Source organism: Drosophila subpulchrella, unplaced genomic scaffold, assembly GCF_014743375.2.
Source record: "Drosophila subpulchrella strain 33 F10 #4 breed RU33 unplaced genomic scaffold, RU_Dsub_v1.1 Primary Assembly Seq81, whole genome shotgun sequence".
NCBI classification, from domain to species: Eukaryota; Metazoa; Arthropoda; class Insecta; order Diptera; family Drosophilidae; genus Drosophila; species Drosophila subpulchrella.
In genome coordinates, this window is record NW_023665716.1 from 69378 (window position 1) to 96227 (window position 26850).

At 38.1% G+C, this 26850-nt stretch overlaps 1 protein-coding gene across 10 annotated transcripts in view; it reads right to left on the minus strand.

The window, feature by feature from the left end:
• LOC119562649 (zwei Ig domain protein zig-8) overlaps nucleotides 1-26850 on the minus strand; it is a 302211-nt gene that overhangs the window by 26105 nt on the left and 249256 nt on the right. For 7 of the 10 annotated variants that reach the window (XM_037875886.1, XM_037875884.1, XM_037875885.1 and 4 more), the window contains exon 3: nucleotides 23521-24390. In XM_037875886.1, coding sequence (XP_037731814.1) covers nucleotides 23521-23638 — 118 coding nt within the window. In that variant the 5' untranslated portion in view covers nucleotides 23639-24390. The remainder of the gene's footprint in view (nucleotides 1-23520; nucleotides 24391-26850) is intronic. The other 3 variants (XM_037875880.1, XM_037875881.1, XM_037875879.1) reach the window with 2 other exon arrangements.

The following is a 26850-nucleotide window of genomic DNA, read 5'->3' on the forward strand; positions in this document are numbered from 1 at the left end:
CTCTTGTATGTAAGTATGTAATCACCTTAATATAATTTTTTGTTTAAATTTTGTTTTTATGTTACCTTATATGTTAGCTTATAATTTTAAAAATAGCCTTACTTTTTAACATATATGCTATGAAGCTACAATGTTATAAAATAAACATATAACCTCAATAAAAAACAAATTTTTATTTAAAAAAAAATGCAAAAGAAATTATTGGTCTTTTTTTTTGGGTGTGAAATCAACAATTTATTCGTTTCATATTGATACTAAAATCGTATCAAGTTGACCCTAAAAATGGCCCTTTTATACCCCGAATGAGTATCAAATTACTGCGAAATATTGTCAATGTGACCACATATTCTTACTAAAAAATGCCAATGCGCAGTGTCCTTTTGACACCAAAAAGTGTCAAATTGATATTTTCGAAAATATCAAAATGACACCAAAATAGTGTCAATTAGATGTGCTTCGTATCAGAGATTTTTTGACACTCAATAATATCACATTGACACCTAAATAATGGCATATTGATGAACATTTTTTTTTGGGTGTACTTCTGTCTAAGCAAGTTATCTGGTGTGGGACGTTTTACCATCTGGAATTATGCAAAAGTCTCTTTAGTGACCTTTCCTAAAGCTTTTACGATTCCTGAAAATTTCACCTGTGTTGATACGGATGAAAGAATGAATGATCTTATTAGAGATCTTGAGCTAACCAAAGAAAAGTCGGAAATTCTGGCTTCTCGAATGAAGCAGCATGGCTTTTTAAATCCAAATGTCAAATCGGCAATTTACAGCAGTCGCCACGAAAAATTTTTGAAGTTCCTTACAAAGCAGGACAGTATTTGTTTTTGTAATAATATTGGCGCTTTGTTTAACGAGCTTAATGTAGACCACAAACCGATGGAGTGGAGGTTGTTCATTGACGGCAGCAAGGAGAGTTTAAAGGTTGTCCTGTCGCATAACGGAAATGAGAAACCATCTCTACCGATCGCCCATGCAGTAAACACAAAGGAGTCATATGAGACAATAGAAGCACTGCTGAAATTAATAAAATATAATGAATTTCAATGGAAGATATGTGCGGACCTAAAGGTTGTTGGAATGCTCTGTGGGTTGCAAGGAGGTTATACCAAAAACTGTTGTTTCCTTTGTCTTTGGGACAGTCGAGCCGACTCACAGCACTATGTAAAAAAAAATGAGAAGCAAGAAAATGTGCTGTGATTGGCAAAAACAATATTAAATATAACAAAATAGTAAAAAAGGAAAATATAATTCTCCCACCGCTCCATATAAAATTGGGCCTAGTCAAAAACTTTGTCAAAGCCAGCACTGTCCTACTCTAAAATTAAAGGGGGCGTTTTTGCAGGTCCTGATATTAAGAAACTATTAAAGGACAATAAATTCACAACTCTGTTCTGTAAAGAAGCGGCAGCGTGGAAATCCTTTAAACTGGTGGTAGGAATCTTTCTCGGAAATAACAAAGCGGGAAATTACAAAAGTATTGTAAGGGACCTGCTCAAAAATATAAGGCTATGGGTAAGCTATTATAAGCTCTTAAAAGTAATGTTTATTATGTCTTTGTTTGTTTTTGACAGGAGTGCATATGTCGCTAAAAATTCATTTTCTCGACTCTCACTTGGACTTTTTTCCGGAGAATTTGGGTTCCATCAGCCAATGAAGGAAATTGAGCGCCGATATCATGGCTTTTGGGATACCGCTATGATGGGGGACTATTTTTGGTTCCTTATTTGCGAAACGGGCAATAGCTTCTAAAAAAAAACAAGGAAGAACGCTATAGTCGAGTACCTCGACTATTAGATACCCGTTACTCAGCTAAAGGGACCAAAAGGAAATGGAGATATGCAAGCAGCAAAGCGAGATTGAAATGCGTCACCTACCGGCGGAAGATAGATTTTTTGATCAATCGATAGGTATTGACGCGACCAATACATTTCAGTTAAAATTTTTTATCTAGCATGAAAATTGTGGGCGCCACAGGCTTGGGCGGTTTGTGGGCGTTAGAGTGGGCGTGGCATATTTGCGTAACAAACTTACGCTGCGTACAAGACCACGGAATCTAAATCTTAGATCCCAATTCTCTATCTTTGATAGTTTCCGAGATATTCTCGTTCATACTTACGATTTTTTGAAGTTTGTGGGCGATTTGTGGGCGTTAAAGTGGGCGTGGCACTCCGCTGAAACAAACTTGCGCTGCGTAAGAAGCTCAGGAATCTGCACGCCAACTCTTAAAAGCCTAGCTCTTATAGTTTCCGAGATCTCAGCGTTCATCCGGACAGACGGTCAGACGGACAGACGGTCAGACGGACAGACGGACAGACGGACATGGCTAAATCGACTCGGCTAGTGATCCTGATCAAGAATATATATACTTTATGGGGTCGGAAACGCTTCCTTCTGCCTGTTACATACTTTCCGACGAATCTAGTATACCCTTTTACTCTACGAGTAACGGGTATAAAAATTAGAAGCCAAAACTATTTTAAAGGTTTTGCTTCATATTGCATTTAATAAAAGATTCGTAGTCTATGTGTAAATAAAACTGGTTCTTTCACTACCATTACATCCAAAAAAGTTACGCTTAAATCTTCAAAAAACAAATAATGTATTCTACTCGTACTGTAAATAGCGGAGCCGTAAGCCCAAAATTAAAAAAAACAAGGAAGAATGCTATAGTCGAGTACCTCGACTATCAGATACCCGTTATTCAGCTAAAGGGACCAAAGGGAAATGGAGATATGCAAGCAGCAAGGCGAGATTGAAATGCGCCACCTACCGGCGGTAAACAGATTTAAGAGTTATGGGCGTTAGAGTGGGCGTGGCAAACTTTTTTTTTGGTCAATCGATAGGTATTGACGAGAGCAATACATTTTTTTCTCTAGCATTAAAACTGTAGGAGCCACAGTTTTGGGCGGTTTGTGGGCATTGGAGTGGACGTGGCACTCTACTGAAATAAACTTGCGCTGCGTAAGAAGCTCAGGAATCTGCACGCCAAATCTCAGTAGCCCAGCTCTTATAGTTTCCGAGATCTCAGCGTTCATTCGGACAGACGGACATGGCTAGATCGACTCGGCTAGTGATCCTGTTCAAGAATATATATACTTTATGGGGTCGGAAACGCTTCCTTCTGCCTGTTACATACTTTCCGACGAATCTAGTATACCCTTTTACTATACGAGTAACGGGTATAAATATATGAAAATGATTTCCTCGTAACTGCAATCGCATACTTTTTAGCTTGCCCAGCACTAATAGAAAGGAATCTGACGTTATGCATAACTACTTGCACCAAAATCTTACGTTCCCCAACACTGAAAATTTAAAATAATGTTTAACGGCCGCTGCTCCCGAACACTGAACTTGGGTAATACGTTTAAAAATTTGTAAAAAATCGATTTACCAACTGATTGTCGTGATCAATGGCATATATTCTCCGATAAAGTTCAGCCTTTAAGAAAACAACATAAAACTAATTTCGGTTTTTAGGCGTGTATTTTTAAAGAAGCAATTTATGCCAGCGTTTTTGCATTTTTTCCAACTTTTTCAACTTTGACGCAGTGTAGCTTCTAAACTAACGAATGGAACTCAATGATGTGTATAAGAAAGTTAAAAGGCATTCTATTGCCTGTAAAATAAGTCTTTGATGACCGGTTTATCACAACTCGAGTTAGAAAATAAAAAAGGCAGAAAAACGATTTTTACACTTTAAAAAAAATTGGTACCATAGAAAAAATTTTAAATGCCCTTTTCTTAATCAGGGAGATGTATCTTACCGGAAAACAAAGGTTTTCTGAAGTGCGTATTTCATCAATTTTTTTTTGTAAGCTGGTGTAATTTAAGAACGGTGTTCACCCCATATCTGTCAAGGCACTTTTCTGTGACGCGTTCATAGTTTCCCCGCGGTGCATCTTTCTCTTTTTATGAACGCATCATAGCGAACGGATGGTTCTCAAATCATGACAAATGTTCTAAATTTGTTGCTTTCATTTTTTCTCTGGGTGTATCTAAAGTCTATATACATTTAAAATATATATTTTGCGATGCGCAAGATACGGACGGACAGACGGGCATGGATGGTTTGACTCGACTAGTGATCCTGACCAAGAATATATTTACCTTATTGGGTCGGAAAAGCTTCGATCTACCTGTTACATTCTTTCCAACATTTACAAAATACCTTTTTAATGGAATCGGGCTTCGTAAATGGGAGTATTTTGTAACTCTCTGCGATTGTAAGCTGAGCTTCTGGGCCATGTTTTTGTTTTAGAATGTATTTCAAACACCAATACAATGTAACCTTTTAGTATACAAGAGTAACGGGTATATAAATATGCCATACGTTGTATGGTCGCTCCCGAATTCCATGAAGAACATCAAAAATCGGTAGTTGCTCAAAAAAAATCGATGCAGAGTATTACTGATATATGGCAAGCCATGATCGCTGTATAGTATAATACACGATAAAGACATTAGTTTTACTTTAAACATAAAAAGTTCCGTTAAAATATAAAAGGTTCGACAGTACATTTCATAAGTAAATTGTTCATCAATAGGATTGTATCATTTAATAATATTTGTAATGTGATGCACCCTAATACTTGGACGGCCCGCAAGTGGTGTACTTTTTCCAGACTTAGACGCACAGACTGCCACACCGCACACTGGGACAGAAAGTTAATTTTTTGACCAAAAATCTGTAATTTCTTTCCTGGGATAGTTAGAAGGATGCAGTTTTTTGCGTTTTTCTCCTAACAGATTGAACTTTTCAACAAACTAAAAGTAAAATTTATTGGAATTTTATATGGTATAGATAATCCAAGCTAACATCTGACAATTTTACGTACTTTTCGGTTTTTTATTTTTAAAAAATTAACTAGAAGACCCACTCAATCCATTTTTATACACGATTAAAATATTATGTCGTTTAAGATTTATGAACCGTTAAAAATTGCTACTTTCGGAGTCTCCCACTTCAACGTTTATTTAATAATCGACCTAACAAAATTTTCTATTTTTTTCTTCTTGTTTTCTCTTTAGATTCTTATAGTCAAATTATTAGAAAAAAATTGTTTGTAAAATATGGTTTTTTAATTTGTTTAATGTTAATTTGACATATTCTGAAGTCATCACAAAAGTATGGTTAATTTATTTATTTATTTAAGATCATAATAAAGTTTACAAAACTAGGGGGTGTAGTGCTAGCTACGAGGCCTTCAACTACGTATTTATGTAAGCTACATTAATATTCTTATAATATATTTTAGTTCTCATCCGAAGGAAGTGCAAGAAATGCAGCATACCTTTATGAATGACAGAAATTGTGAACATTTTTTAGAGACGGGCAAAAAAGTTGATATTTCTCTTTTTGAAATATCGATATTACATTTGATTGTTTGGTTTCAGAAATAAAAGAAGCGGGAATGAATGAAAAAAGAAGATTTTAGATGTTAGGCAAACTAAAATCAAATATTGGCGCGCAAAACGTACATAAAAACCTGATGTAGAAAAAAATACGGCATACTTTTGGGAATTCTTAGTAAAGCTCATCAAAAGGGTTCGACTTCAAATTAACCCTTCAATTAAAACTAAAATTACTGAAAACTAAGGCAAAATCGAATCGAGTCGGCGATGAGCGATATTAGTAAATTAATCAAACAATTTATTTTTGATGTAATGACTCCATTTGGGGAAGGCACTCAAGAGCACTCGAAAAGCAAAATACTCATTTGCTAAAAAAAAGCAGTAAAAATCAACGAAAAAGTTTATTTTAGGAAACAAGTAAGACACACAAGCTATTTAATATTTTTTACTTGTTGAAAGTAATGACTTCTAAAAGTTTTGTTAAGAAGTCGATCAGCTACATCAGCATCTTTGACTTCTAGTTTTTTTTAATTTCCATCAATATTTGATGAATTTTTACTTTAAAAATACGGTAAAAGAAAACTACTTGCCCGAATTCTTTGAAATTTTGGCATAAATTAGTTTGATGTATTATAAAAAACATTCCATACTCGGTCTGGTCATTTTCTTAAAAAAAAAACGTTTTTTTGGCCAAAAATCGGATCGGCTGGCCCAGTGTGCACCGGCCAATTTTTGTGATGTGCTTTTTATACCCTTGAAAAGGATATTGTGATTTCAGTCAGAAGTTTGCAACGCAGAGAAGGAGACGTTTCCGATCCCATAAAGTATATATATTCTTGATCAGCATCACTAGGCGAGTCGATCTAGCCATACTGAAATGTATTGTTCTCATCAATACCTATCGATTGATAAAAAAAAAATTTGCCACGCCCACTTTTACGCCCACAAGCCGCCCACAAACTTAAAAAAATCGTAAATATGAACGTGGATATCTCGGAAACTATCAATGATAGAGAATTGGGATCTCAGATTTAGATTCCGTAGCCTTGTGCGCAGCGCAAGTTTGTTACGCAAATATGCCACGCCCACTCTAACGCCCACAAGCCGCCCAAGCCTGTGGCACCCACAATTTTCAAGCTAGATACAAAATTTGAACTGAACTGTATTGGTCTCGTCAATACCTATCGATTGACCCAAAAAAAACTTTGCCACGCCCACTCTAACGCCCATAACGCTTAAATCTGTCTAACCCCGATAGGTGGCGCATTTCAATCTCGCTTTGCTGCTTGCATATCTCCATTTCCCTTTGGTCCCTTTAGCTGAGTAACGGGTATCTGATAGTCGAGGTACCCGACTATAGCGTTCTTCCTTGTTTTATTCTTAGAATTCTTTATTCTGAGAATACGCGTCGAACGACACCTCATTTGTTGAAATCCGATGTCCCGTTCAAAAGTAATTCAAAAAACAAGATTTTCTTCTTTTCCCAAACTGAAAATGTTTGTCCCTTTGTTTGTGGGTTTGTATGCATCCCATCTTAGTTTTAGGGTTTTGGAAACCCTATGGGTGTATAAAGTAGCTTGAAATAGAAAACGTTTGTTCTACGACTTTTGGAAAAGCCCGCTAGTTTAGCGGAAAATAAAAAAAAAGGCAGATTTGAAATGCTTATAGTATCTAAACAACTTATGCTACAGAAATGTGCGATATATATTTCTTGAAAGATAATTTAGTTTTCTAAATACTCTTCATTTAGTAAAATTGTCTGAATATAATAGATTTAGAGTTATGACAAAAAGTTATTTTTTAAAACCACTTTTTGACTATTTTCTCAAAATTGAGTCGAACGATTTCTTTTTAAAATAAATAGCCCTTGAAAGTCCTCAACTTTTGATATATAGCAAATTTTGGCCTAAAAATTACCGTTTGGAAGATATTAAGCGATAAAAAGTGCAACTCGTTTCAGCTCCGTACACGAAATATTTCATACTTATTGGAATAAACAAGAAAAAAACCAATTTGATGAAAAATTTTTAGATTTTTTCAAACGGAAAATCTGTTATGGTTTTAGGGTCCTTTACTTGCATGAAGCTAATCGAAATAGGAAACTTGATCTATTTGTTCTACCACTTTGGAAAAACCCGCTTGTTCGGCGGGAAATGTAAGAAACGACAGATTTCTCTTGGAATTTGAATCTATACAGCCCTTGAGATTCCAAACTTGTGCTATTAAAATAGGTAATTGAAGCGATAAAACTTGTTGTGCCTAATTTAAGGTGGCGTTCAGCTAAGATTAGGGGTCGAATCAGTGTGTTTGGTTTTTCAATAGCCAAGACATATGGGGACGACTCCTAGTCATGGTATTGGGGTACTTAAGCTCTAGAGCAAAAAAAAACTTCTGATATCAAACAAAAACACCTCTTAACGAAGTATAAAGTAGTGGCGAACGCTCCTTTAACAAAAATTTCTGATATCAACAATTGTGACGAAAAATGATATTACATTCGATAAAATAAATAAACTATATTTAATTTATGTATTCGGCACGCTACAACAGAAAAATTACGTGTAGGTAAATAAATATTTACTGTTGCGGGCCGAAATCATAAATTTAATATATTAATTAATGAGGAAATAGTACAAGTAAAAACGAAAAAGTTAATTTTTTGAGAATCCCTTACAGGCAAGCTATGTCAAAAAATTTGCAAAGAGCTTTTGCAACTGAAATATGAATGCCATTTTAAGTAAGACTTGCTAGTATTAAGAATTCGCTGAAACTTCTCTTTTAAATTACAAATCGAATCAATGCAACTATAGTCGCCTGTCTGTTTCGGCTCTTATAAGAAAACTTCGATCGAGTAGTGCAGCAGACCGTTTCGCGTGCAAAATTAAATTTATGCGCCTCAATTTTGGGCCGGCTTAAGATGGTTTCAGTAGTATAACCTCACTGAGTGTACAAATGTTGACTATACTTGGCTGTAAGTGAGTGCGTTTCAGCAGAAACTCTGTTTAATCAACCGGGGCAGAAACTTCAACCAAGTCGCCTCTTAGTCTGACCGGCATTGTTATTTGTGTGGGAAAACTTGAAGAAGAGATCGAAATACAAAATGTTTAGTGTCGTTAGCCGCATGAAACTCTTTGCAAAGTCCCACCTCCAGCTGTTGGCTATAAAACACAGTGAAGCGAGCTCCCAGCTTTATTGCCTCGTACATTTTTATAGTTCATACTTTAGGCATGTGTACAACCAGAAAAAGAAGAACGAAAAATATCAAGAACATTTGTCATGATTTGACAACAATCCGTTCGCTAAGTTCCGTTAATAAAAAACGATCGCCGTGTGGTCAAATCTTGAAAATTGAGGTGTAATTATGAACGCTTCACTGAAAAATGCTTTGACAGAAATGTTGTTCTTAAATTATCAACGCCGTTTATAAAAAAATATATATGTAGATCTAGTGTCCCGATTGTCCGCACTCGAAAAATTCGCTCGGTGGTTTAGCTGCTAGAGCGTCCGCCTTTGACACATGGTAGCACAGGTTCGAGTCCACGAAAAGACTCTGAAGAGTGTATTACGATTTCAGTCAGAAGTTTGCATCGCAGTGAAGGAGACGTTTCCGACCCCAAAAAGTGTATATATTGTTGATCAGCATCACTAGACAAGTCGATCTAGCCATGTCAGTCTGGTCGTCCGTCTGTTTTTCCGCCTGTCCGTCCGTTTCTACGCAAACTAGTGTCTCAGTTTTAAAGCTATCGTGCTGAAACTTTCCCAAAAGTCTTCTTTCCTTTGCAGGTAGCATATAAGTCGGAATTAGCCGTATCGGAACACCATCACTGTGGACGGCAGTACACGTAGTGGCGAAGCGCGCAAGATAGCGTTCGAAGACAACTACTATATATAGCCGCAGAATTGAAAATCTGCAATTATGGTCCGATCGCAACGAGTGATACACCAATCGAAAGGTATTGCAAAAACTAAGAAGATTGCATACCAAGACTTTCAAAATATAGATTTGTTTGGGAGAAAAAGCGGTGAAAGTGTAAAAGTAAAAATTTATAAAATTGGATCTGCTGGATACGGTGGGGATAAAATCCCCCAGCTGTTTAGCTAGTTTTATTCTTACTGAGAATACGCGTCGAATGACATCTCATTTGTTGAAATCCGATGTTCCGTTCAAAAGTAATTCAAAAAACAAGATTTTTTTCTTCTTCCCAAAATGAAAATGTTTGTCCCTTGGTTTGTGGGTTTGTATGCATCCCATCTTAGTTTTAGGGTTTTGGAAACCCTATGGGTGTATAAAGCAGCTTAAAATAGAAAACGTTTGTTCTTCGACTTTTGGAAAAACCCGCTAGTTTAGCGGGAAATAAAAAAAAAGGCCAGATTTAAAATGCTTATAGTATCTAAACAACTAATGCTACAGAAACGTGCTATATATCAATGAAAAGATAATTTAATTTGCTAAATACTTTTTGGTAAACTATATTAAATTTATGTATTCGGCACGCTACAACAGAAAATTTACATGTAGGTAAATAAAAATGTACTGTTGCGGGCCGAAATCATAAATTTAATATAGTTTATTTATTTTATCGAATGTAATATCATTTTTCGTCACAATTGTTGATATCAGAAATTTTTGTTAAAGGCGCGTTCGCCACTACTTTCTACCTCGTTAAGAGGTGTTTTTGTTTGATATCTTATAGGTCCCATAAGAATAATCGGCAAAATTTAAAATTTAAATCAGATACCCGTTACTCAGCTTAAGGGACCAAAGGGAAATTGAGATATGCAAGCAGCAAAGCTCGATTGAAATGCGTTAACTACCGGCGGTAGACAGATTTAAGCGTTATGGGCGTTAAAGTAGGCGTGGCAAATTTTTTTTTTTTTGATCAATCGATAGGTATTGACGGGACCAATACATTTCAGTTAAAATTTTGTATCTACCATGAAAATTGTGGGCGCCACAGGCTTGGGCGGTTTGTGGGCGTGGCATATTCGCGTAACAATCTTGCGCTGCGTACAGTGCAACGGAATTTAAATCTGAGATCCCAATTCTCTATTAGTTTCCGAGATATCCACGTTCATATTTACGATCTTTTAAAGTTTGTGGGCGTTAAAGTGGGCGTCGCAAACTTTTTTTGAGTCAATCGATAGGTATTGACAATACATTGTATAGGCAATACATTTCAGTTAACATTTTTATTCTAGCATCAAAACTGTAGGAGCCACAGTTTTGGGCGGTTTGTGGACGTTAAAGTGGGCGTGGCACTCTGCTGAAACAAACTTGCGCTGCGCAGGAATCTCAGGAATCTGCATGCCTATTCCTAGTATTGTTGCTCTTATAGTTTCCGAGATCTCAGCGTTCATACGGACAGACGGTCAGACGGACAGACGGGCATGGCTAGATCGACTCGGCTAGTGATCCTGATCAAGAATATATATACTTTATGGGGTCGGAAACGCTTCCTTCTGCCTGTTACATACTTTCCAACGAATCTAGTATACCCTTTTACTCTACGAGTAATTTCCGTCTGTCCGTATGAACGCTGAGATCTCGGAAACTATAAAAGCTACAATACTGGGACTAGGCATGCAGATTCCTGAGATTCCTGCGCAGCGCAAGTTTGTTTCAGCAGAGTGCCACGCCCACTCTAACGCCCACAAACCGCCCAAAACTGTGGCTCATACTAGAATAAAAATTTTAACTGAAATGTGTTGTTCTTATTAATGCCTATCGATTGACCCAAAAAAAAATTTTGCCACGCCCACTTTAACGCCCACAAACTTCAAAAAATCGTAAATATGATCGTGGATATCTCGGAAACTATCAAATTTAGAGAATTGGGATCTCAGATTTAGATTCCGTAGCCTTGTACGCAGCGAAAGTTTGTTACGCGAATATGCCACGCCCACTCTAACGCCCACAAGCCGCCCAAGCCTGTGGCGCCCTCAATTTGCATGCTGGATACAAAACTTAACGGAAATGTATTGGTCTCATCAATACCTATCGATTAATCCAACAAAAAATTTGCCACACCCACTCAAACGCCCATAACGCTTAAATCTGTCTACCGCCGGTAGGTGGCGCATTTCAATCTCGCTTTGCTGCTTGCATATCTCCATTTCCCATTGATCTCTTTAGCTGAGTAACGGGTATCTGATAGTCGAGGTACTGACTATAGCGTTATTCCTTAATGTCTCTGCATTTGTATGCATGACATGCCTACACAGCACCACACCAACACTAGGCAAGTGGAAATCTATTGAGCATGTTAAGAAAAAGTTATGTGCTTAGGCCGAGGCACACGCCAACGAGCTGCTTGGCAGGAAATGTCCAGGAGTAAGGTCAAAAGGGTGGGTCGCTCGGTGAAGTGATAATAGTGTAAAAACACGCACTGCTACACTCATAGAAATTTTACTGTAAAATCGCCCTAAAAACAAGGAAAATCGCCCTAAAACGGGGGTCAATGGCGACTGGGTAACAAAATAAAGGCAACATTTTCTAAAAATAGGCATGTATTGGTCTTATATTTAGGGCGATTTTTCTTAGATCTAGGGTTAATTTTCTTAAGTCTAGGGCGATTTTTCTATTTTTAAAGGTAAATACCCTTAACATATGAAAAAATATTTTAAGTGTCAAAGGCGGTATTTCTTGAAATTATGGTGAAGCGCCCTAAAAACAAGAGCAAGTGCCCTAATTATTAAAACTAATTTTTATAAAAAAATCGTGTTTGGACATGTTTACTGGTTCTCGGAAAATATTATCTGCGGTACTTTTTCCAGGATTTTGTTTAGGATTATTTGACTTTAGTGTCCTTTTTTCACTATATTTTGAGAGGGTGAGAAAAGGGCAAGGTTATTATTTGGCCGCTCCACGCATGTTGGTAAACTGCTTATTAGAGTCATATGAACTGAAAAGTAGTCATTAAACAGAATCAGGGAAATAACATTAATATAAAACAACTTACTTCTTGAGAAAAATTCTCGTGGTCGCAGCGAGAATCGCACTCACGACCGCTGGGTTCGCAGTCGAGAGCACTACCGCTGCACCGAAGACGCATCGCGCTAGGCGACGCGCAAAAAGGGTGCATATCTCAATTTTTCTAACAACAAATTCTCAATTTAATTCTAAGAAATATTCTCACTAACGACAACAAATTATGTTTTATTTTACCCAATTAGACTAAATACATTAAAAAATTATTATTTTAATGAAATATACATTTTTTTGTGTTCTAAAAATGTTTTTGCCTCTGCAAACAAAATTGTTTAAGAATTCAATTCTAAAAACTTGCACAAAAAAGAAAAATAAATGTTGACTCTTCGTGGGCTCGAACTCACGCCAATTAGATGCGTTTGAAAGTTCAACGCATTAGACCGCTAGGCCACCGATTTTCAAATTTTAAGGGCGATTTTCCAGTTTCAAGGGCGATTTTGGATGATTTTTTGTTCTACGAAATAAGGCGATTTGCCCTAAATATGAGAAAATATTAAAAGCCTATGCTCGGAAAAATTCGCCCTAAATAATAAAAATTTTAGAAAAATTAACCCTAAAACATATTTTCTAAGGCGATTTGTCCTATATTTAGGGCGATTTTTCTTAATGTTAGGGCGATTTCATGTTTAGGGCGATTTTTCTAGTATTTAGAAGAATAATTTTATGAGTGTAACGACAAAAAATTATGTTTTATTTTACCCAATTAGACTAAATACATTAAAAAACTATTCTTTTTTTTATTTGTTATTTTGACGCGTTGTAAAAATTTTTTGCCTCTGCACACAAAATTGTTTAAGAATTCAATTCTTAAAACTTGCACAAAAAAGAAAAATATATGTTGACTCTTTGTGGGCTCGAACTCACGCCATTTAGATGAGTTTGAAAGCTTAGCGCATTAGACCGCTAGGCTACTTAATTTCAAATTTCAAGGGCGATTTTCTAGTTTCAAGGGCGATTTTGGATGATTGTTTGTTCTACGAAATAAGGCGATTTGCCCTAAAATTCAGAAAATATTAAAAGCATATGCTCGGAAAAATTCGCCCTAAATAATGGAAATTTTAGAAAAATTAACCCTAAAACATATTTTCTATGGCGATTTTTCCTATATATAGGGCGATTTTTCTTAATGTTAGGGCGATTTCATGTTTAGGGCGTTTTTTCTAGTATTTAGAAAAATAATTTTATGAGTGTAGTAAAATGGCTCAAACGCATCCTGTGCGACTCTCAGCGAGGCGGTACGTGCGCATGTCAGTTGCCTGAGGCTTTGGTGTATAAATTATATTTCGCATAAAAGTAGGCAACTGTAATAAAACTTTCGCTAGAAGCGATAGGAAAAGGTTCCCGGTAATGCCCTCCCACGCCCAATCCGGTCCTGGCCCTCTCCTTCGTTTTACTGAGACCTTCGGCATAAAAACCATCCTGGGCTACAGTAAGACCAACTAAAGAAGCAAGAACTGACAATACATAAGTTTTCGCTTCGTTCGTCCCATTTTCCATTCCAATTCCCGTGCCCCTCTCACCACCGACTGCTAAAAAAAGGGATAAATAAAGAAGTCAGTAAGTGCGGCTGGCATTCTCGCATGTTTATTATTAATAATAAATATTTCTTGCAAGTCCCTCGCCCCACGCCCTCCGACCGCTCAAGTTGTATAGCCCACACATTGGTTACTGTCCTTGTTGTCGACCATGTTTTATGCTGTTGCTGTAGAGTCAACTGTAGCTCTGCGCACTTGCGATGTTTTAAATTATTATTTTTCTGTCTCAGGTCTCATTCGCCGTCAGCAGTAAGCGCCCTGTCTTTGTTGCATGTAATATTTTAACACCCACCAATATGTTTGCACTGGGCGTGCTAGTGTGCGAGTGTTAATCCCTAAATCTGCTTAAGTTGAAGCTCTTTGCCCGCCAAGTGCAGGAGTGCTTAGCTGATTTTAAGCTTCCTGGTTCCTCGTAGCCCGTAACCCATAACTTGGTCTCAGCCTGCGGGTTATAAAAATCTCGCCCCGGTATTACCTTCCCACCACTCACACAAATTTGTGGAAAATCCATCCACCCAACTTTAAACTTATTTGCTCTTGAGCCTGGGAGTGAGTGTTGGGGAAAGCACGGTGAAAGCCGTTACTGCTTGACAATGTGCGTGTATAAGAGAGACTTGAGTCCAGGGTGGCACCGACACACGGGCAGACCGACACGTAGTTAAGCTGACTTTGTCCCGATTGTCATTCACTTCCCAAATAATGTTTTGGCCAAGTTCTCACCTGCCAAAAAAGCCAAAAAAATGTGTCTGTGCAATCCCGTTTCCCGTCGGCACAAGATTGCTTTATCGACAGATGATACTTTGGTTCTCCCACTGGAGAACCTGACTTCCACGCCAAACTTCAGATTTTTCAAAAATAAGGCCTGAAATTAAATCGAATATAACAGGCTTCTTGTGAGTTTCACCTGCATCACTCAAAACACGCCACGCCATTACACACCACACTTTCAGCCTATTGCGATGTACATATTAAAAGTCAATTTAAATAGTTTTTCCTGACAACGATTTCCAAGCCACAATTCGTCGCCATAAATTTTCATTTTTGGCCGCCCCACTTTTCACGGAAGGCTGCGCAGTGAGCGGACCGCGGGACTTGATAATGTGTCGTTGTGGATAGGGGGGGGACTCGAACAACAAGGGCAACAAGGGGAGTGCGGCGACTTTGACTTTGCATGGCGCTCCAGTTCGAAAGCCGCAAGGGCAGCAACTACGCCGGACCCACAAAGAAGGTTAGTCGCCCTTTGCGTTAATCTCCCCCCTATGTATTTTTACTATATTACGTGTTGGCCATAAGTTAGGCGCTCTAACGATGCGTACGACACTGTCGGGGGGACGAAGCGAACTAGAGGCATCGAAATATTAGTCGCTAGCCGAACATGACGGAGAGACGCAAAAAAAAAAGGACCGTCCGAAATTGCGAGCGCGGTGTCCAGGCAGATTATAAGACAACGAAAGAGAGGGAAATCTCCAAATATTTGCTTGTCTTTGTTGCACGACCGTTTTCGTAAGCAGTCTTCTACGCTGCGCCAACTTCTCTGCTGACGTCAACAGCGAGACAGCGTATTAGGCACAAAAAAAAACAAAAAAGCTTTTTGCATTGAGCCATGTCACCGCGTCCCTACTGCAGAACCCGCTACGTCTACAGAGTCCGAACGTACCCTTCAGTTCTGCAGTAGGGACGCGGTGACATGGCTCAAGGCAAAAAGCTTTTTTTGTTTTTTTTTGTGCCTAATACGCTGTGTCGCTGTTGACGTCAGCAGAGAGCAGTCGGCGCAGCTTAGAAGACTGCCGACGAAAACGATCTTGCAATAAAGAGAGGCAGATATTCGGATATTGCCCTCTCTTTCTTGTCTTATAATCTGACTGCACTCCGCGCTCGCAGAGACAAATTTCGGCCGGTCCGTTATTTTTTTTGCGTCTCTCCGTTATGTTCGGCTAACGAATAATATTTCGGCGGAAAAATTTTCGTGGAGCAGCGACATGTGAATGCCCTAATATTTTAGGAGAATTATTGTGTATCGAAAATAAACAACTTATATTGCTTTATAAAAGTAAATTATTTGATTATAGTAAAATTAAGTAATTTGGATTTACTTATAATGTTATGTTTACATATTATACATTTTTATTACAATATATTTATACCCGTTACTCGTAGAGTAAGAGGGTATACTAGATTCGTCGGAAAGTATGTAACAGGCAGAAGGAAGCGTTTCCGACCCCATAAAGTATATATATTCTTGATCAGGATCACTAGCCGAGTCGATCTAGCCATGTCCGTCTGTCCGTCTGTCCGCCTGTCTGTCCGTCCGGATGAACGCTGAGATCTCGGAAACTATTAAAGCTAGGCTATTGAGATTTGGCGTGCAGATTCCTAAGCTTCTTACGCAGCGCAAGTTTGTTTCAGTAGACTGCCACGCCCACTCTAACGCCCACAAGCCGCCCAAAGCTGTGGCTCCTACAGTTTTGATGCTAGATAGAAAATTTTAACTGAAATGTATTAGACTTGTCAATACCTACCGATTGACCCAAAAAAATTTTGCTACGCCCACTCTAACGCCCACAAACCTCCCAAGAAAAAAAGCTATGACGTCAGAGCCAGACAATGCGAAATGTTTTTACGCGTGTATGTGTGTGTATGTAAATAGTTGCCGGCCGAACTTAGCGGCAAAGAAAAAAGTGCGCGGCTAACTTATTCTATTGAATAAACGCATTTTTCACGCCTACCCTAACGCCCACAACGCTTAAATCAGTCTTCCGCCGGTAGGTGGCGCATTTAAATCTCGCTTTGCTGCTTGCATATCTCCATTTCCCTTTGGTCCCTTAAGCTGAGTAACGGGTATCTGATAGTCGAGGTTCTCGACTAAAGCGTTCTCCCTTGTTTTTTAGTGTAATTATAGAAAATTAGTCCGTTAAAATTGATTTCAATATTTAAAACATTAGTAGTATTAGTATTAACATTTTTAAAAAATTCGTATTGTATTTTTTACTTAAGAAGTACAAATTATATAGTCGGATATTTTTCGCTTTAGAAAGGGTATAGGTGCAGTGGCACGCGCCAACAGCGAAGAGAAAACAAAAGAAATCAAGTAAAGGGGTGAGAAGACTTGGTGCATTCTGTTTGAGTGATTGAAAGGGAAGCATGCATTTTAATTGTGCGCAGCAGAGTTACTTTAATCGTTTAGTTAATATAATAAATTCAGGTAAGTGCTAGGTCAATGCTGTGCATTGATCTTAGCTTAAAGTACGTAAATGTTGAAGGTATTCAATGGGTTCCGTTAGCCGAAAGTGGATGACAAAATGTTTTGTGCCAAAAAAAATCCCGCAAAGGGTTTATACACACCTATATAAGGTAAATATACAATTAAAAAAGTAAAACGCATTTTTTAATTATATGCCCATACATTTTTTCAGAAGCGTTGGCCAAGGACTCCAAAGGTCCGGACAAATGTTTGAGAAAGGCGATGACGAACGTGAAAAACAAACTAACAAAACAAAAAAACAGAAATACTAACAATAATTGTCCCCTTATTGAAAATCTGAATAATACGATCTAATTAAAATTAATTTAAATGTAATTAAAAATTTATGTATTTTAAATTCTATATTTTCATAAGTGAAAACTCGTGGAAAAATTCTGATTTTCACAAATGATTTCACTTGGGACGTGTCACTTGCAAGTGATTTCACAAGTGAAAACTCACGGAAAAATTCTGATTTTCACAAGTGATTCACTTACGACGTGTCACCGGCACGTGACAGGCCATACGAAAAATGAGTATAAGGAACAAGTAAAATCCCGTAGGACTTCACTTGTGAAATCGCGGACATCCCATACAATTTTGTATATGGAGCGTCACTTGTTCTTCACTTGTGCAAGAGGACATGTCCCATGTGATTCCCAAGGTGATTCACAAGTGAAACTTTTTTTTAGGAACTGAAGGGATTCATTGACTCTTTGGAGTGCCCAGCAAGACTTTAGCAACATGTTCTTTCAGCAGCAGCATTCGTCGTTTCATATGAAAGCTGCTCTTCCATCTTGGTGGCACCTCCTGAATCAGATTAAGGGCCTTTTCTGTGTTCTGCGCTTCCTTAAGCTTTGCGAAAGCAATTATGCTGTTTTTAAAGAATTTAACATTTCTTTTGCTCTTTTTGAAAGGCTCTTTAATTTATTCTATTGTTAAAGCATCCTTAACAACGAAGTTGAGCGAATGTGCAAAGCATGGGATAATATGTATGGCGTTATGGTTGAATTCGTTGAGTTGGAAAGAATTCGTCAAAAATAACATGTTACGGTCATTAGCGGCTGAGGACAATCCGTCTATTGTGATCGAAACGGAATCAGATTTCTCCAAAATGCCTTTTAATTTTTCCATCTTTTCTTTATATAAGTCAGCGATTAAAATATTGGTTAATTTACTTCTGGACGGTACACGATATTTTGGTCCATAACGTTTAAAAGGTCGCAAAAGCCCCGGTTTTCAACAATATAAAATGGTTGTACGTCTATAGAAACCATTAGGGTCAATGCCTTGTCAATTTCCCGCTTAAGTTCGGACATTCTATCAAATGGTAATGGACCAGGTAAAAACGTTGAAATTTTCGCAGCGGGCTGCCCTTAAGCCCGTCATCATCGTTTTTGTGCATCCGTTTAAGGTTGTCAAATAGACTTGACGTATTTCCACTGCTTGTATTCATTTTGCCGCACTTATTACATTCTGCCGAAAACTTATCGATTCTTAATAAGTGAGTCCACACCTCTGACGTACTTTTTTTTGGTTCAGGTTTCTCCCTTTCTTGATTAGCTTCCTGGCCATCATCTGTTTGTAACATAATCTTATTTATATCATTTTCACAATTGGTGTATTTTGAATATACGTGCCTACTTAATATGAAGTACTTATATACCTACATATATGCCTTTAAATAATCAAGTCAAAAACAATTCCCTTGCTCACATTATTTTGAAGAAAACATACCATTCTTGGCCTTTAATTACTTGTCCATTTTATCTGCCGAACCACTGCTAACACCACTGAACTACTAATAAAATCACTGTGGACGGCAGTACACGTAGTGGCGAAGCGCGCAAGATAGCGTGCGAAGACAACTACTATACGAGTATATAGCCGCAGAATTGAAAATCTGCCATTATGGTCCGATCGTAACGAGTGATACTTTAATCGAAAGGTATCGCAAAAACTAAGAGGATTGCATACTTATTACTTTCGAAATATAAATTTGTTTGGGAGAAAAAGCGGTGAAAAAGTAAAAGTAAAAATTTATAAAATTGGATCTGCTGGATACGGTGGGGATAAAATCCTCCGGCTGTTTAGCTAGTTTTATTCTTCCTGAGAATACGCGTCGAACGACACCTCATTTGTTGAAATCCGATGTCCCGTTCAAAAGTAATTCAAAAAACAAGATTTTCTTCTTCTTCCCAAAATAAAAATGTTTGTCCCTTTGTTTGTGGGTTTGTATGCATCCCATCTTAGTTTTAGGGTTTTGGAAACCCTATGAGTGTATAAAGTAGCTTGAATTAGAAAACGTTTGTTCTACGACTTTTGGAAAGTTTAGCGGAAAATCCAAAAAAAAAAACCGATTTAAAATGCTTATAGTATCTAAACAACATATGCTACAGAAACGTGCTATATATCTCTGAAATTATAATTTAATTTGCTAAATACCCTTCATATAGTAAAGTTGTCGAAATATAATAAATTTAGAGTTATGACAAAAGGTTATTTTTTAAAACCACTTTTTGACTATTTTCTCAAAATTGAGTCAAACGATTTCTTTTTAAATTTTAGATCATATAGCCCTTGAGATTCCTCAACTTTTGATCTATAACATTTTTTGCCCTAAAAATTACCGTTTGGAAGATAATAAGCGATAAAAAGTGCAACTCGTTTCAGCTTTGTATACGAAATATTTCATACCTATGCGAATAAACAAGAAAAAAAACAATTTGATGAAAGATATTCTTATTAGATTTTTTCAAACGGAAAATCTGTTATGGTTTTTGGGTCCTTTACTTGCATTAGGCTAATTGAAATAGGAAACTTGATCTATTTGTTCTACCACTTTGGAAAAACCCGCTAGTTCGGCGGGAAATATCAGAAACGACAGATTTCCCTTGGAATCTGAAACTATACAGCCCTTGAGATTCCAAACTTGTGCTATTAAAATAGGTAACTGAAGCGATAAAACTTGTTATTAAAAGGTTTCAGCTCCGTATAAGAAATATTTTATACTTATTGGAATAAACAAGAAAAAAACCAATTTGATGAAAAATATTCTTATTAGATTTTTTCAGACGGAAAATCTGTTATGGTTTTAGGGTCCTTTACTTGCATTAAGATAATTGAAATAGGAAACTTGATCTATTTGTTCTACCACTTTGGAAAAACCCGCTAATTCGGCGGGAAATATAAGAAACGACAGGTTTCTCTTGGAATCTGAAACTATACAGCCCTTGAGATTCCAAACTTGAGCTATTAAAATATGTAATTGAAGCGATAAAACTTGTTATTAAAAAGTTTAATATTCATGGGGACGACTCCTAGTCATGGTATTGGGGTACTTAAACTCTTGTGCAAAAAAAAACTTCTGATATCAAACAAAAACACGTCTTAACGAGGTAAAAAGTAGTGGCGAACGCGCCTTTTACAAAAATTTCTGATATCAACAATTGTGACGAAACATGATATTACATTCGATAAAATAAATAAACTATATTAAATTAAATAGTCACATATCAGATATTTTTGTTAAAGGCGCGTTCGCCACTTCTTTTTACCTCGTTAAGAGGTGTTTTTGTTTGATGAATATCATTGGATAAAGCCAATTTTAGAGTTTATAACGTATTCGCTTACACTAATCCTTCATTAATTTTGTGGCATTGCAGTGTGCTCTTAAGCCTAGTACTCACATCGACGAAAACCGCGAGCTAACCATAGGAGTGAGCGAGAGGCATACAGGCGGCTAAAGGTTTTCGTCGGGTCTGTTTTTCAGCGCGGTACTCAGATGAGCTAAGGCCCAAAGAATAAGAAATTTAATCTTTGGCGGTGTTCGTGCAGAAGCGGTGGGGAATTTAAAAATTAAAAATGCAAGAAAAACACCCAAAACGGCTAAAGGTCAGTGCAGATGAAAAAGGATGCCTAATCCAAGCTGTTGCCCGTTATTGTGGGACTTGACCGACAAGAAGCAGTACCAAATCGGGTCAAATCCGCAGAAAAGTTGAAGCGCTGGAGGAGATCCACTAGAGAATCCCAGTGGGAAGGAACATGGGACATCGCACGATCTCCGATGAGTTCCATTAAGGACTCCTCCTTCACCAGCTACTTGGCAGCTGGTGATGGAGCGGAGACAGAGGATGCGCCGGTTTCTATAGGGAGGAGGAAATAAGGTCGCCCGCTAAGGGACAGCTGGAGGAGCTATCAGCAGCCATTATTGGCCAGCTCGGCGTTGGACTACAGATGGCGCGGGAAAGATGGCGGAGCATCCGTGGGACGAGAAGGAAGCCTTTAACTTCTAATTTACATACATAAAAACATTAAATTTAATAATTTAATTTATTTTTATTTTAATTTCTTTATGCACCAGCAGACTCTTCTTTTTTAAATTGCTCCAATTGATTTGTTTTCCGTTCGACAACAAGCCCAGCTGCTTGATAGTAAGACCATGCCACATGCATGGCGGGTGAACTTTGAAAACTTCGGTCACACTACAAAGAATAAGATTTTTCGACTAGTGAAACTCTTAGCCGATCTGAGTACTAGGCTTTAAAGTGGAAAACTCTAATAAGCTCGCAGAAATATAACACAATATTCTTTTTTGTTTTTCAAATATACCATAAATATTGAGAAAATAAATATTCGGGGTATTCCCTAAACTGTTGAATTGCTGAATCTTTGAATTTTGGTCAGCTGTTAATCAGCTATTCCATACAAAGTCAATTATCAAAAATTTCAGAAATTCAACAGCCTCGGAGCTGTTGAAATTTTTGTGGAATTGCTGAAAACCAGAGTTGTCGCTGTTCTCGACTAAAAGTAAGAGGGTAACTCTGGTCACTTGTAAACATAGGGGAAAAAGTATGACAAACAAATTTTAAAAATTATTATTATTATTATTATTATTATAATTATTAGCAGTTCTAATAGTTTAATTTGTTGGCTTATTTTCGTCATTTTCCTTTATTTTAAGCATAATCTTTGGTAAACACAGCCTGGCATTTTGACAATCTAACAAACAGCTGATACAACAGCTGAGAACTTAACATTGAAAATTCAACAGGAAACTTTTAGGGTCGTTCCCTTAATTGCTGAAATTTTCTGTAGAATTTTCAACAATTCAACAGTTTAAGGAATATCCTGATTATTTTTCTAGAACGATTGTATTGATGGTGGGCCTGAGCCATCTATGTTTGCAATATTTTTCGACCATCGACACTATCGATAGTAACATCGATTTTTGTACCAACCCTACTAATACCCCCTTCCCATAGAGTCCATCCGTTCGAAACGGTAGAGATATTTGACAAATGTGAAACTCACACAGAGCACATCCACCATCTACCATCCGATAACAGCTGATCTGAAGACCTGTGGCTAATCAAACCAAACCTGTTGCTTCTGCGCCTCCCATTTTCAAATGTGAAAATCTGATTCTCACAAAGCACATACACCATTTACCATCCGATAACAGATGATCTGGCTAATCGAACCAAGCCTGTTGCTTCTGCGCCTTCCATTTTCGATTGTTCCCTGTCACCATTGCTTACGTTTTCGTAGTGAATGCTTACATTTCTACTGCCAAGAAGACGTCAGAGTTGCACCGAACAAATATCGCCTTACTATCGCATAAAAGAGTCCGTCAAATTTGGATGGGGAACTAACTGGGAAATTTTCGGAACGGCAAAACCTTATGGACCATCCGTTTAACCATAGAGTAAGAATCTTTATAGAGACACCATTTGCTCTGCCGCTCTCTTTTGAGACTTTGCCAATGATGCCACCCAGGCGATAAAACGATAATTTCCCTAGTTTTTAAAATGTTGGATGGGATCTTGAAATTCGTTCCCGCGGTGAGTTTTATGGGAAATTATATTTTTGCACCGCTCTTACTCACTGTTTTGTTTTTGTAATTGATCCTCACCACTATTGCTGTTGCTTCGCACTTGTTGGGTGTGTTGAAAAATCGAAGCTAGCTTCAAACTTGACCCTGAATGGGCCCTCAGCAGAGGCTGGGCAGAGGATCGGGCAGAGCAAATGGTGTCTCCATATAGATTCTTACTCTATGGTTTAACGGATGGTAGATGGTGGATGGACGCTATAAGGGGCATTAATTGTGGTCGCAAAGACTGTATCCCCCAGTAGCCTTGTTGCCCAAGGTTTGCAACCGTTTGATTACTTTGTGTAAACTTAAAAGTAAACTGCCGCATACCTTAGGCCGGCTATCGGGAGTGTCAGTGGGCTGGACCTGGCTGGGCAGTTCGCATAAATTCTGTGTTAATTTACTTAGCACTTCGCTAAGTCCCTTCGAAGCTCTCGCTCTCGAAAAAAGCAGAACTAATTAAGTTCTGAAGGCTAGAGGGTAAAGTGGTTAACTATTGGACTATTGGAACGAACCTGGCTCGAGCGTCGTGGCCAGGAGCAGCGTCGGTAGGCAGAGTAGCAGGATTCGCACTTCCATCAGGTTCAGGGGCCGCCGCAGACGCAGCACCATCCGTGGAAGCACCATTGGCATCTTTTCTCGATTCGCCGGGCCGTTACCTCCCTGTCACAGTTTCTACTGCGGCCTCTCCCAAGACCTACTGTCCACAATCTATGTCCTGGGCCCCAAGGAGGTACTGCCTCATCGATGAGCGTGCGGAACGTATTGTCTAGCTGGTTAGTTGGTTCCTTATTAGGGTTAATGGGTCTTTGAATGAACGCGCAGGATCCTTTCAGTTGCGGCAACCACACAATGCTTTCATCGCCGGCGCACATATGCCTCAACGGGTTATGTTGCTGTTGCTAGTAAGTGCGATGCGATGCTGCGCTGGTAAATGGTGATCCGATGTGCAGCGCTAGCTTTTTTGGCTTTTTTCCCTAGCTGTCAATGCCTCGTTGTCCTGCGAGTTACGATGCCACCTGTTCCTCGCACATGTCACAAATTTTCAGCTCGTCGCCCGTTTCTTTCTTTCGGTCTTACTTCTCTATCGGCTGGGTTCAGAAAAGAAGTGGCATGCTCTTCATCATGTTTCATGTCAGTGCTTGTAAGCACATTAGGCCACGGCGCGGCACGTGTAGCGCTGACTGTCTCTATCTTGTATTGTGTGACTGGTAGAAATTAACACTCTGCTTTTTATGAAATTACATTAAATTTGCTGTAGTGGCTGTTTTGTGCCCCCTCACCTTCTGCCGAGAACACTGTCAGAAGCGTGGTGCCGATGATGAATCGTTTCCAAAGTAATGTCTTCAGAGGGGCTCACTTATTCCTGCGGCCTGCGTTGAGAGCTGAAAGGCAGATAGAAGAGCAAAAAAAACCTGAGTATAAGATGGCTGGGTAAATAACAAGTTCGTTGAAATAAGTATGCCTTTGGTAAACCAATTGCCTCGCCAAATTACAATTGCAATGCCCACACCCAGAAAAAATATGGATTTAGAACCAAAAAAAATTGACTTAAAATAACTAATATGGACTAAATTTGTACCTAAGGAATCATAGACTTATTTTTATACCCGTTACTCGTAGAGTAAAAGGGTATACTAGATTCCTCGGAAAGTATGTAACAGGCAGAAGGAAGCGTTTCCGACCCCATAAAGTACCGTCTGTCCCGTCCCCGTCTGTCTGTCCGTCCGGATGAACGCTGAGATCTCGGAAACTATAAGAGCTAGGCTGTAGAGACTTGGCGTGCAGATTCCTGAGCTTCATACGCAGCGCAAGTTTATTTCAGCAGAGTGCCACGCCCACTCTAACGCCCACAAACCGCCCAAAACTGTGGCTCCTACAGTTTTAATGCTAGAATAAAAATTTTAACTGAAATGTATTCTTCTCATCAATACCTATCGATTGACCCAAAAAAAGTTTGCCACGCCCACTTTAACGCCCACAAACTTCAAAAAATCGTAAATATGAACGCGGATATCTCGGAAAATATCAAAGATTGAGAAATGGGATTTCAGATTTAGATTCCGTAGCCTTGTACGCAGCGCAAGTATGTTACGCAAATATGCCACGCCCACTCTAACGCCCACAAACCGCCCAAGCCTGTGGCGCCCACAATTTTCATGCTAGATAAAAAACTATAACTGAAATGTGTTGGTCTTGTCAATACCTAACGCCCACAACGCTTAAATCTGTCTACCGCCGGTAGGTGGCGCATTTAAATCTCACTTTGCTGCTTGCATATCTCCATTTTCCTTTGGTCCCTTTAGCTGAGTAACGGGTATCTGATAGTCGAGGTACTCGACTATAGCGTTCTTCCTTATTTAAGTCTATAATGATCAAGGCCATGAACAGTCTAATCACTGTGGACGGCAGTACACGTAGTGGCGAAGCGCGCAAGAGAGCGTGCGAAGACAACTACTATATATAGCCGCAGAATTGAAAATCTGCCATTATAGTCCGTGATACACCAATCGAAAGGTATCGCAAAAAGAAGAAGAAGAAGAAGATTGCATACCAAGACTTCCGAAATATAGATTTGTTTGGGAGAAAAAGCGGTGAAAGTGTAAAAGTAAAAATTTAGAAAATTGGATCTGCTGGATACGGTGGGAGTAAAAGCCCCCTACTGATTAGCTAGTTTTATTCTTACTGAGAATACGCGTCGAATGACACCTCATTTGTTGAAATTCGATGTCCCGTTCAAAAGTAATTCAAGAAACAAGATTTTCTTCTTCTTCCCAAAATGAAAATGTTTGTCCCTTTGTTTGTGGGTTTGTATGCATCCCATCTTAGTTTTAGGGTTTAAGAAACCTTATGAGTGTATATAGTAGCTTGAATTAGAAAACGTTTGTTCTACGACTTTTGGAAAACCCCGCTAGTTTAGCGCAAAGTCCAAAAAAAAGCCATATTTAAAATGCTTATAGTATCTAAACAACTAATGCTACAGAACCGTGCTGTATATCTCTGAAAAGATAATTTAATTTGCCAAATACCCTTCATAACGTAAAGTTGTCTGAATATAATAAATTTAGAGTTATGACAAAAAGTTATTTTATAAAACCACTTTTTGACTATTTTCTCAAAATTGAGTCGAACGATTTCTTTTTAAGTTTTAAATCATATAGAACTTGAGATTCCTCAACTTTTGATCTGTAACATTTTTTGCCCAAAAAATTACCGTTTGGAAGATATTAAGCGATAAAAAGTGCAACTCGTTTCAGCTTCGTAAACAAAATATTTCATACCTATTGGAATAAACAGGAAAAAAAATCAATTTGATGAAAAATATTCTTATTAGATTTTTTCAAACGGAAAATCTGTTATGGTTTTTGGGTCCTTTACTTGCATTAGGCTAATTGAAATAGGAAACTTGATCTATTTGTTCTACCACTTTGGAAAAACCCGCTAGTTCGGCGGGAAATATCAGAAACGACCGGTTTCTCTTGGAATCTGAAACTATACAGCCCTTGAGATTCCAAACTTGTGCTATTAAAATAGGTAATTGAAGCGATAAAACTTGTTATTAAAAAGTTTAATATTCATGGGGACGACTCCTAGTCATGGTATTGGGGTACTTAATCTCTTGTGCAATAAAAAACTTCTGATATCAAACAAAAACACGTCTTAACGAGGTAAAAAGTAGTGGCGAACGCGCCTTTTACAAAAATTTCTGATATCAACAATTGTGTCGAAAAATGATATTACATTCGATAAAATAAATAAACTATATTAAATTTATGTATTCGGCACGCTACAACAGAAAATGTACGTGTAGGTAAATAAATATTTACTGTTGCGGACCGAAATCA